We start from the raw sequence: 12,003 nt of genomic DNA, 5'->3' as shown, positions 1-12,003 counted from the left end.
AGTAATCTTAGCATCACAATCTTTAATCACAGTGGCTGCAGATATGCATCCTACTGTAAGTTCATAATTGTTCATGAAATAAAAAGGTTTAAGTGACGTAATGATGATCAGTAAAGCTTTTTATGCCTGTTTCCGACAAGGTTTGAATTTTCTTTTCAACAAAATGTGTAATTTGTAAACAATTACATCCGACTTAAATCACACACATAGGGGAATGGTAGCCATATTATGCAGTTAATTATGTTATTTGTGTTTGCCTGCACTTCAAGCTGCTAATCAGAGCCCAGCACCACCCACATTTAACCTCACTACTCATGAACAAAAAATACAGTTAGTCAAAATAACACATTGAATCAAGTGGCTAAATAGTGGCTGCTCTTTATTAGGCCAAGAACCGACAATTATCTTCTTAATAACTGGCCTGTCATGTAATCTATAACATGTCACAAAGTAGTTGAAAAGACTCACCCACTCAGCCCAGAGCAGAATGAGCAAATGTCAACCAGTAATAGAAGTTTTCTTTAATCATCATAACTGGCCAGTTCATGAAATTGTTAATTAAATTTAAAAAAAAATGTTTGAGTGACGTAATGATCAGGAAAGCTTTTTATGTCTGTTTCATACAAGGTTTGTATTTACTTTTCAACTAAATGTGTAATTTGTGAACAACTACCTCTGCATTTGAAGCCATCCCAGTAGTATTGTATTGTATGTGTTTTTGTATTGTCTCCCCATAATGGACCTGAGTCCGTAATAAAAGATTATCTATCTATCTATCTATCTATCTATCTATCTATCTATCTATCTATCTATCTATCTATCTATCTATCTATCTATCTATCTATCTATCTATCTATCTATCTATCTATCTATCTATCTATCTATCTATCTATCTATCTATCTATCTATCTATCTATCTATCTATCTATCTATCTATCTATCTATCTATCTATCTCTAGGCCTACAGACAGGAGGAAGAGGCTTTTATTCTGAAAAGCAGCCACACCGGAAGTCTCGCTCTCGTTAGCGGAAGTCCGACCGTTAGCTTCAGGAAACTCGCCGCTGGAGGAAAAAAAAGCTTTCTTTCTCTTTCACGGACTCGAACTCACACCGGAGCTGCGACAACAAACAAACTCCAGCCAATGGACCCTCCGATCGAGATACATAAGCTGTGTTTGGTCTGTCGGTAGCACCGCCCGGTGCAGCGAGCCGTTGGGCCGGAGCCACCGGAACCAGCTCGAGGCCCGGACGGACAGACGGCGGCGGCGGCGGCTCGGTGTGTGTGTGTGTGTGTGTGAGTGTGTGAGTCGGGATTTGCAGCCGTGTGTCGGGGAAGTGTAATGTGTATCTTGCTGTCTGTAGCTCGGCAGCGGGTCCCCGGTACCGGAGGTGGATGCAGAGGCTCGGTCGGAGCTCGCGCTAGCAGCAGCAGCAGCTCCACCGGAGCTAACACCGGAGCTAACGGTCGTTACCCGCCGCGGGTATGAGCGACTAACGTGGGTTTTAGTGACCGAGGAGGAGTTTGTTTTACACCGTGTGGCATCTGTCAGTCCGCTCGTCTGCTCTCAGCACAGGCCTGATCCATGTTCGAGTGCGGAGCGAGTCCAGCAGCAGCGGAGCTAAGTCTTAGTTAGCCGCTCGCCCGCCCGGTTGCCCGGTCGGTCGCCCGGTCGGTCGGTTGCCCGGTCGGTTAGCCCGCCGCCTCCACCGCCCCGATGAAAGAGTACAAAGTTGTCGTGTTGGGCAGCGGCGGCGTCGGCAAGTCCGCGCTCACCGTGCAGTTTGTCACCGGCACCTTCATCGAGAAATACGACCCGACCATCGAGGACTTCTACCGCAAGGAGATCGAGGTGGACTCGTCTCCGTCCGTGCTGGAGATCCTGGACACGGCGGGCACCGAGCAGTTCGCCTCCATGCGGGACCTGTACATCAAGAACGGGCAGGGCTTCATCCTGGTCTACAGCCTGGTCAACCAGCAGTCGTTTCAGGTAGATGGATGGACACACCTGGGTGGGCAGCTCTCCTCACACAGGGAGATGATCCATGGCCATAAGCAGTTCATGTGGTCGAGGCTCCAGACTCACCAGCAGCACAGTTAGCCCCCTAAACCTGACATTTTATGAGCACAGGCAGAAAATTTAGGGTCACACATTGTAAATCGACTTGCAAAGCAAATTTTCACATCTCCTTTTCATATATGATTCTCACACACATTGGTCTGACACCTGTAATGACAGATACCAGATCCTTTGAGTCGCCACTTCCACGTTTCACCACAAAAAAAAAAAAAAAAAACCCTGCAAATTATTACTGGTTGCACATTCGCAAGTACCGGTAGATGAAAAAGTTACTTGCACTGACGCAAATTTTAGGTTCAAAATGCTCCCATTTAGGGGCAGACTGGGTGGTTATTTATGATTGCTTGCATCTCATGTAGACCAAGCAGGCCAGCAGGCATTTCAGGCAGATACACCTGAGGCTATGGCTGTGCAAGTCTCCTCCTTATAAAAAAACACACACACACACACACACACACACACACATATACATGGAAATGATTCACAGCCATATTATGCAGTTAATGTGGTTATTTAGTCAGAAGTAACACATTGAATCAAGTGGCTGCTCTTTATTAGGCCACAAACCAACGATTGTCTTCTTAATTAATGATCTGTCATGTAATCTGTAACATGTCACAAAGTAGTTGAAAAAACTCACCCACTCAGTTTCCCAGAGCAGAACGAGCAAGTGTGTTATGACTGGCCAGTAATAGAAGCTGACGTTGCCACTTCCACTGAGGGAGGAACTCATTAATCGATATATCATTGCAACCCTACAGTGGTGTGTTTATTTTGGTGTAGTGTCGTCATTATTCTTTAGATAACTCACTTGTTGCATTGTAAATTAGCACTTTTTGATATAGCTACACAGTAGTTTTGTTGTGATTGGTGGATATTTAAACAAAAACTGAATATATGGTGCAGACAGTGTATTTACAAATGTTGTAAAGAAAGTGCCTCAAAGTTGGAAAACGATCTTGATAACTGCTACATTTATTACAGGCGCATAGAGTATTTGTTAATCTGCATTTTCTGTTTGCGTTGTATTCTGGGTATGATAAGTCACCTGTTTTGTTTATACAGTTTTTCAGTTTTTAAGTTATATGAAACTAGGGCACAAATATAGTGTCGTTTTCAGTTTTAAGAAAGCTCAGTGCTTTTCAGGAGAAACTACACTCCTAAGCTCCTCTCTCTCTCTTTTCGTTTCTCAGGACATCAGACCGATGAGAGACCAAATAGTGAGAGTGAAACGCTTTGAGAAGGTGCCATTGATCCTGGTCGGGAACAAGGTCGACCTGGAGTCCGAGCGCGAGGTCGCCGGGTCGGACGGACGAGCTCTGGCTCAGGAGTGGGGCTGCCCGTTCATCGAGACGTCCGCCAAGAGCAAGACGATGGTGGACGAGCTGTTTGCGGAGATCGTGCGTCAGATGAATTACTCCACGCTGCCCGAGAAGCAGGAGCAGTGCTGCACAGCCTGCGTGGTGCAGTGAGGAAGAGGTACGAGCGCAGAGGGTCCCTTCTTCTTTCTATACTTAAGTACAACACAGTGGACCACATACTTTCTTTTCTTTTTAAAAAAACGTGATATGCTAAAACGTCTCTGCAGTTGCTTGTGTAAAAACGGTTCACAAGCTGAGGAGAAATGTGACACATGGATGACTGTGTGGTGTTTTCAGTGCAGCGTGAGGGAGAGGAGTTATTCGGCTGCGAGTGCGAAAGACGAGTGGGTGGTGCTGCTCGGTGCAAACCGTTGGTTTTAGTTTGTTATCATAAGATCGCAGCAAGTATGCGGCATGAAGAACACAACTGTCTGAACAGCTCAGGGCCCGGGGAGAGGAAAAAGACCCCAAAGAGCAGAGACTAATGAAGCAGGCAGTGCTGCGAGCCGAGCCGTAGAAAGAGGAAAATGTAACATCCTGAAAAAGAAATTATGTTCCAAAACAGGAAGTTCACTTTAGATTCAATGAGAGATGCTGTCTGGTGACTTCTGCCAACACATATGTGCCAGTTTTAACGCCATTTCAACCTGTTGTATTAATCATGTTTGTATATTTTTCTGTCTTTTTTTTTTTTTTTTAAACAGATGTACAAAACGTCTGGATCACCACAAGCATTTTTGATGAACCGCAAAACAAGCTGACTTTGACCCCACTGACAAAAAAAAAACTCACCGCAGCGGGTAAAGTTTCCGTTTGCGGTAGTTTCTGTCGATCACAGAGCATCTGACAGGAAAGACGTCAGTCCTATTTTTGATATCACAACTGATGAAAGACGTTTCTGCTGCAACCTTAACGGCCTTTGTGATGACCCGGGATGGAGTCAGACAGGACGGACTTGGCCATCTGTGAAAACTTGTCTTTTTATTTTTTATTTTTTTCTCCTTTTAGTCAGAAGTATCCCAGAAATAATAAACAGGAGTGTTTGTGAGGTTGCGGCTTCTTTTTAAAGCTGCTTTAATCACTATTATATACTTTATTATTACTTGTATTATGTCTCAAGTTTGAAATTTACAAAGTATTTCATAATATTGAAACATTTTGACTTTTAAGCATACATGTTTCAAACAGTTGGCTGCCCAGGTAAGCTGGTGGTTTTACTTTGAAAATCTTGTCTAAATTAATCCAGACACAAACAACAGCAACAACACTACGTATTAGGAATTTTTTAACTTGATGACTGTGGATTAAATTTTATCCACTCGTCCACTCTGCTGCTGTGTGGTCTAAAATGTACCATGTTTATTCTCATAGTAGCCTGAGGCAGCTAAACTCATTTGAAAAGGTGCATGCTGAAAATTGAAAATGTTCTCCTAAATCAACTTGAAGTGATGAGGATGAGCCATTTTACTGTTTTTAGCTTGAATTCTGTCGGTCTCTCTACAAGGCATGAGTCGCGTGCACGCCGCCGGTCTTCCATCTGCAGTTTTCTCGAGGAGTCTCTTGCAGGAGAACGATTGTGGAACGACCAAAGGAAGCTCACATTGCATATTTGTGATTAACTTACTCATGATGTGTGTTGCTTTAAACGCAGGAGACGCTGATTTCATGTCATTAAATAACTTCTGCCGCAATGTGGTTTGATAAAAGTTCTGGCACAGTTAATCAGATTTAACTTTGTATTTTTCTTTCTTATAGTGACCTATTTATTAAAAACTAATGACATGGGTAGCCAGTTTTAAACTTTTAATTTTATACTAGTTTTTGCTTTTTGTGACTTTTCATGATTCGTGGTATATTTGTTTTGTTTTTTGTTTTGTTTTTTGGGGGGGGTTTCAAAGCTGAGAATTTAACAGAGCCTTAAATAATTTCTGTTGCATCCTGGTCTCATGTTTCCTTTTTTTTGTTTTTTCTCAAAAACAAACCGCTGTGATCATTTGGTAATAAACATGCTGGCCTTTCTGCTTTTGTCATGGGACCAAGTTACAGTTTTATCTTTGACAATTACGTCTCATTCTAGCTTCAGGAACCAGTACGAATCAGCCAAATTCAATTTTTGCCTTCATCATGCCTCAGTTTTCCCCACTGGTCAAGCCTCCATTGTTCTGAATTATTGGTGGTGTCTGATACAGGAGCTTTAAAACACAGTCATTTAAATTAAATGTAGAGGTGTAAAAGAGCTATTTTGACAATTGATAAAGTTAAAAAGCTCCTCAAACTTGTAGATTTTCACTGTGAACTCAATGAGTTTGTGTTTTGGACTGACATGTACTTCTTACTTTTAAACATTATCATACATAAACACATCATTAATTGAGGAAATAATTATCAGATGAAGTGATAATGAAAGTAACCGTCGCTGCAGCTGTATCAATGTTTATGGCTGTGATCAAACCTTTGTAATTAAAGGTTGAGGTCACATTTTGATTCAGCTCTCTCAAAACAAAACTTTCCTGTGTCTGTGCCAGGAAAAAAAAAAGAAGCACCGAGCAAAATAGTCGACTCGCCATATGTTTGATCTTTTAGGTGAATTACACTTGCATATTAATGACATGGGGGGGTTGGAAAACTCCCCAAATTATCAGCACGAGGCTGGTGACATTTTTAGAGGCAGCGCACCTGTTTCCTCTGAAGAACCCAACACACACACACACACACACACACACACACACACACACACACCGACATGTTCACTGAGAAACTTTTGGTTGGTTTGGTTGTGTGGAAGTTGAATTATCATGGTATGAAGTGATGAATCCACAGGAGGACGGTCAGCAGAAATTAGTGCTGTAATCAATAACGTCATCAATCTGCAGAGATGGAAAAAATGTGAATTCTGAACTGTTGTGGCTAATTTTTTATTTATTTGTTGTTTGCGGCCACACAATGAATCCCCCTCTCATGGTTTTCTATAGAAGGACGAGCCCACATAGCCACATATAATGTTTCATATCTTGGTTATAGAAACCAAAGCCATAAACCAATTTCTCAAGCTTCATTATCTAAAAATACCAACACACTTTTCACTTCCTCGTAGCTGTGTGTTTGTGTGTGTGTGTTTTATGCACCGGCTGATTACACTTTGCAAGTTTTTTTTTTTTTTCTTGCATTTTTGTCACACATGGTGCCGCTGTAGTTTTCACATCCCACGGAGCACAAATCTGGCTCTTCCTCCTCTCGCTCTGCAGTTGTCAGGTGGAGCTGCTGGCTGCTCACTGAGCCTTTGCATCCTGCACCGAGCTTCGCAGCAGCAGCTGCTGTGTGGGTGTATATGTAATATGTTAAATTACAAAGCAGTTTTAGGACTTGTACGTTTGTAAACCGGTGTCTGCAGTCGTGCAGAGGCAAACACACAAGACTGAAATCTGTCAGGAGTGAAGAGAAGAGAATATCCAACCTGTTCCTTCACACTGAACTACGGTTATTCATAAACGGACTTAAGCATCAACTACAGGGACGTTTCTTCCCTTATGAGAAAAAGAATACAAGTGAATACAAATGTGTAAACTACTTCTACTACTTATTTCCTCTTCCATTTATCATCTCATAATCCCAAAGGTTTATCTTTGGACCTTTTAAAGGGCTCTGACCTCCAGACTAAATGACCAAATTCTCTCTTTCTCTAAATATGTAGTATTTAAACCTCCACCCATCTAAACATGAGCAACAGTAAAATACTGCAAAATATTGAAAAATCTAATAATGTCACATATAAATATTAATTTATTCCTCTGTTGAGCTCCACAGCCTGTTCCAGCTACAGGATGTCTTCATATCAAATACTGTGCAGATTGAATTTGCAGGCTTGGGCATAAATCAAAGGCAATTCTTTGAAATAGACAAAGCTCCTATTCACTGTTTCTTCTAAATGAGGAGCAGATGCTCAAGTTCATCTGTTTGTCTCATTCACAGCAGGGTCATGTCGTGTCCTCGATTTCCTCACAATGAAGACGAACCTCTGTATGAATCAGTCTATTAATCAAACTATTTGCATAGCATTTCTAATACATATGATTGATAACTAGACTTGACTAAGAAGAGAAGGATATGTCAAGAAAAGCTGATACTGAGACACAGTCAATAGATTTTAAAAGCTTAGCAAATAAGAGCATTAGATGAAATGTAATAGTAATAGTTTTCTCCTGCCACTGTCTCTACCATGACACTTGCTATCTATCTATCTATCTATCTATCTATCTATCTATCTATCTATCTATCTATCTATCTATCTATCTATCTATCTATCTATCTATCTATCTATGATGTTAAATCTTTTTTATTACTACTATATTGTGAAGGAGTTTTTTTTTTCTTTTTCTTTATTGACAAGCAAGTAGAGTACAATAATGTTTTTAGACAAAAAATAGATATGAAATAAGGTAATAATCAGGCGATACGGTAATAAAAAAAAAACAATAACAATTAGAAGAGGAGAGAAACAAACAGAAAAAAGAAAAAAAAGGGTACATACATTGGTCACGCATAGAATACAGAGTACACAAAGACTATAATCATTGATTTAACAAAAATCCATAAAGTCATTAGAAATACTATATTGTGAAGGAGTCTGTAATGTTGTAGCTGATAGATGACGTCAGTGTGTATTGATGACGTTTCGCCTCCAGTCCTGCAGGTGGCGCACTGAGCTGTCGTCACACTGGGACCGTGACGTTGTGACGTTGTGACGTGAGGCGGAAGTGTCCGTCAGCTCCGTGGCTGCAGCAGGACGTGATGGAGAGGAGACTGTTGTGAAGTGTTTGAACCGTTTTAACTAAACAAACGATCTGGAAACTGTCAGTTTTCACAGCGCGGACATGAAGACGGTGTTCGTGACCGTGGGCACCACGAGTTTCGACGAGCTCATCACGAGCGTCACGTCGTCGGAGGCCGCTCAGGTGAGAGAGAGAAGCAGGTTCAGTTTGATGCTTAGTGACTGTCACGCTGCTCAACAGTGTCACTGCTGTGTTATTGTTGTTTGGCCTTTGCTTAATTTCTTGTCTTGATTCATCCTAAATACACCCATACGATTATGTTGTTGAGTTATATGATTCATAATATCTGTTATAAAGTAATGTAAGTGTATTTAGTCAACTTCTGTACAAATATGAGGTGCTTACACTTTACCCTGGTATTTCTTCTACTTTATATTTTTATATCAGCACATTCAGATAAAAGGGGAAATGCTGAACTTTTTCTGCACAAAGTATGAGAGTGGCCAAAGTTGTCAGAGTTGCATTTATCAACTAAACTTGGACATTTCAAGTCACACTCCGACCAAAATACTTCATAGTTGGTGATGATGACGTTTTCTTTTTCTTAACTCAAGAATAAATACTATTTTTGAACAACTTGGGGCTTAGGACAGTTGTTTTGATATTTCCTTTGACCCTGAGAAACTGTAACAGGACACTTTCAGTATTTTCTGATACTTAATCAATAAAAAAAACAGTTTACTACTCACTACATAAACCTCTTTCCTCCCTCTACAGGTGTAGCTAATAAAATTAATGGTGTTTGAGTTGCTATACAGGTGTTGTTAATAAGACCAGTGATGGCTCCACCACATGCACTTTTGTGACGTCAAAATGTGATGTCTGCTGTGAAAATGATACATTTTTCTTTAGAATATCAGTTTTCCATTTCACTTTCTTCATTGGAGACTGTCCCACATTAAAATGGAGCTACTCGTGAAGATTTAAAAATAAAGACTAGAAAACGACTTGAACAAATTTTGCACAGATGGCAGTGTTTGATTCTCAGGAGGTGTTTCAAATCGGCAGAAAGTCACAGCACTTCTCAAACATACCAAATGTTCCTCAGCTGACTTTGGAGAAATATGTATAACAAGGATTTACGAGCCGATTACAGATCAAAAGAATCTAAGTCTGTGTGACCCTTTAAGCCACTTTAATTTAAAATACCAAATGGCAACAAATAGCTTTATTATCCAAACAATGCTCCTCTATCAAAGAAAACTTTCAGTTTGTGACCATTTTTTTTGTTTTTTGTTATTTGTCTTTCCCCTAAAGGCTTTAAAGGCTCGTGGATATGAGCGTTTGGTTCTTCAGGTTGGAAGAGGATCTGTCCTTCCAGCTGCCGACAGCTGTGCTCACATCAACTTGGAGGCATTTCGATTCAAAGACTCTATAGCCGAGGACATCAAGCAGGCGGACCTCGTCATCAGCCATGCAGGTGAGTAAAAACAACAAAAACAGCGCCTCCTACAACACCCTACACCCACAACACACTCAGGGCATAAAAGGAGGATACACACGAGTCAAACATATTTCCTCTCTGTCACACTCAGCTGGTGCTGTTTGATAAGTTTAATTACTGTCTGCAGTAGATTTTCTAATAAAAAAAACATCCATTTTAATAATTTGTGTCGTGCCAAAACAAGTACTTTCTGTATTCATTGCTTCTCCTGAAGGTGAACATGACTATGTAGAATTCAGAGGGAAAGTAAATACAGGTATGTGTGCAGTGTGCAAACATTAAACATTAGAAGTGATAAAAGTACAGCTGAGAATCAGCAGCAGTTGGCGACAACACACGGGCGCCACACAGGATATACAAGTAGCAGCGGTGACAAAACAAGACGACAGGCAAGCTGTTAATAACATACACATACTCCTGAGTCCTGTGTAACAAAAAACATGTACAGGGTTGTTCTTGCGTGAGTCCTCCTAACCCGTAAGAAGAGGATCCGATACGCTAACATTACAAAATGATCCATGAAATTCAAATTACACAAAAACATAAATCACATGTGGAGTGATGAGGAAAAAACAATCACACGGTTTCTGTTGGATAAATGCACCTGTGTAACAAATGTAACAAATTACAAATGCAACATAATCAGCGAATTCACTTAATACCCAAGGCTGACAAACAGCCTCAGATGGTTATCGGTTACACGGTTAACAGATTTATGCATGAAAATGAAGAAAACTCATGATGTAAGAATGTGAAAATGTCAATATATTGACTTCTCGCCTGTTTAAAGGTCCAGTGTGTAAAATGGGGGGAAAACCGTGTCATCTAGCGTTCAGATTCTAGTTTGCAGCACTCGCTCGCTCGCACTCACCCCTCCGGCAAAGTGACGGTGGCCTCAGAGCAGAGGACAAAAAAACTTGTTTACCACGACTGGGAGAATTTCAGGAGCATGGAGCGATGAGGTGAAGATCTAAACCATTTTACCGTACGTCTGCTGTTTCCTCCTCCTTCTTCATTGGTTTATTTATGAACACGAAACTCCTGAAACGTGCTCTCTGGCTGGCTGGATCTACCGTTTGGGCTGCTGTAAAAACATGGCGGCGCAAGATGGCGACTCTCTAGAGCAAGACCCTTGCTTTATGTATAGGCTATATAAAAGAAGAATTAAAAGGCTACGAAAACCAAACAAATTTTATTTTATAGCGTTTAAACACTAACACAAATATATTCATGGGTAGTATATTTAGATTTTGCCAATAAACTTTGACAATTATTACACAATGGACCTTTAAATAACATCAGAAGAAAATGTTCACATTTAAAACATGTTAATAGTATAATTAGAAAGATAGGGGAAAAAATTGAACCATAAAACCGATTCACCAAAATACCTTTATTACATTTTATTAATGGAAACAACATTAAAAAGTAGATAATGAGTTCCATTTTAGGCTTATTTAAAATCTGTGTTTTGTATTTCAGTAAATTAATATCAGCAGCTCCAGAGACTGAGAATGACCTCAGCTCCAGAGCAGAACAAAGATCGTGGTCGTGTTTTTCTCCTCAGGGGCAGGAAGCTGTTTGGAGACGCTCGGCGCAGGAAAACCTCTGCTGGTCGTCATCAACGACAAGCTGATGAACAACCACCAACTGGAGCTGGCCAGACAGCTGCACGCAGACTCACACCTGCTGTACTGCACATGCGAGTATGTTCCTCACCGAGCTGCTACAGGTCATACACGATGTGAGTTTATGTGTGCGCAACAAGAGTAACAAATTATTTTCCCTCTGATAATGTTTTCAGGACTCTGACAGAAACTCTGCGGACCATGGACCTCTCTGTTCTTCAGCCCTTCTCACCTGGACAGCCAAAGCATTTTGCAAACTTTCTAGACAAAGCCGTCGGCCTTCGGTGACACTTTGGTTTTTGTAGCACTTTAGCAAAAGAGTAATCATTTTCACAATATCATGTTGTAGCAGATGGTGACGCTGCCGAACTTTGAGTCTTTTCTATTTCTGTAATAATACATGTAATATAATTACGCCTAATAATAGGGTTTGATTTCAACCTCCTGTGGTTGTTTTGAGTCATTTGTTTATTTCCATTCTTCATTACACAAGTGAAAGGAAACAACATGTTCCAGCCCGAGGACTTAAAGAGTTCAATAATACAAACAGTTCAGAGAGGCCGAGGGCATCGCTGCTCTGTAAGATGAACAAAGACCGCTTTGGTTGGAAAACTCCCGACCTCCGTAACCAACAAGCCTCAGGTTTTTCCTGTGATTTTTATC

General features: G+C 40.8%; 2 protein-coding genes across 2 annotated transcripts; both read left to right on the top strand.

The window, feature by feature from the left end:
• The first annotated feature begins 1,038 nt into the window (after positions 1–1,038).
• On the top strand, positions 1,039–5,573 carry rap2c (RAP2C, member of RAS oncogene family). The gene is made up of 3 exons (XM_083981008.1): positions 1,039–1,988; positions 3,272–3,557; positions 4,144–5,573. Exons 1-2 carry the CDS (start codon positions 1,716–1,718, stop codon positions 3,548–3,550), a joined length of 552 nt encoding a protein of 183 aa, XP_083837134.1. The 5' UTR covers positions 1,039–1,715; the 3' UTR covers positions 3,551–3,557; positions 4,144–5,573.
• Positions 5,574–8,188: 2,615 nt separating this feature from the next.
• LOC310992620 (UDP-N-acetylglucosamine transferase subunit ALG13) lies at positions 8,189–11,785 on the top strand. Its single transcript, XM_083980722.1, has 4 exons — positions 8,189–8,391; positions 9,526–9,688; positions 11,280–11,418; positions 11,517–11,785. The coding sequence occupies exons 1-4, from the start codon at positions 8,311–8,313 to the stop codon at positions 11,626–11,628; spliced, it is 495 nt and encodes a 164-aa protein (XP_083836848.1). The 5' UTR covers positions 8,189–8,310; the 3' UTR covers positions 11,629–11,785.
• Positions 11,786–12,003: the final 218 nt, after the last annotated feature.

This window comes from Trachurus trachurus (assembly GCF_905171665.1).
Source record: "Trachurus trachurus genome assembly, chromosome: 10".
Lineage (NCBI taxonomy): Eukaryota > Metazoa > Chordata > Actinopteri > Carangiformes > Carangidae > Trachurus > Trachurus trachurus.
Note: the sequence above shows the minus strand (reverse complement) of the source record. Positions and strands in the feature narration are given on the sequence as shown.

Excerpts from the sequence above, each read along its gene's own strand:
- LOC310992620 (XM_083980722.1), top strand. The coding sequence starts at position 8,311 with ATGAAGACGGTGTTCGTGACCGTGGGCACCACGAGTTTCGACGAGCTC. Across the intron at positions 8,392-9,525 it reads CGTCGTCGGAGGCCGCTCAG|GCTTTAAAGGCTCGTGGATA; the intron begins GTGAGAGAGAGA and ends TTTCCCCTAAAG. Across the intron at positions 9,689-11,279 it reads CCTCGTCATCAGCCATGCAG|GGGCAGGAAGCTGTTTGGAG; the intron begins GTGAGTAAAAAC and ends TTTTCTCCTCAG.
- rap2c (XM_083981008.1), top strand. The coding sequence starts at position 1,716 with ATGAAAGAGTACAAAGTTGTCGTGTTGGGCAGCGGCGGCGTCGGCAAG. Across the intron at positions 1,989-3,271 it reads TCAACCAGCAGTCGTTTCAG|GACATCAGACCGATGAGAGA; the intron begins GTAGATGGATGG and ends TTCGTTTCTCAG.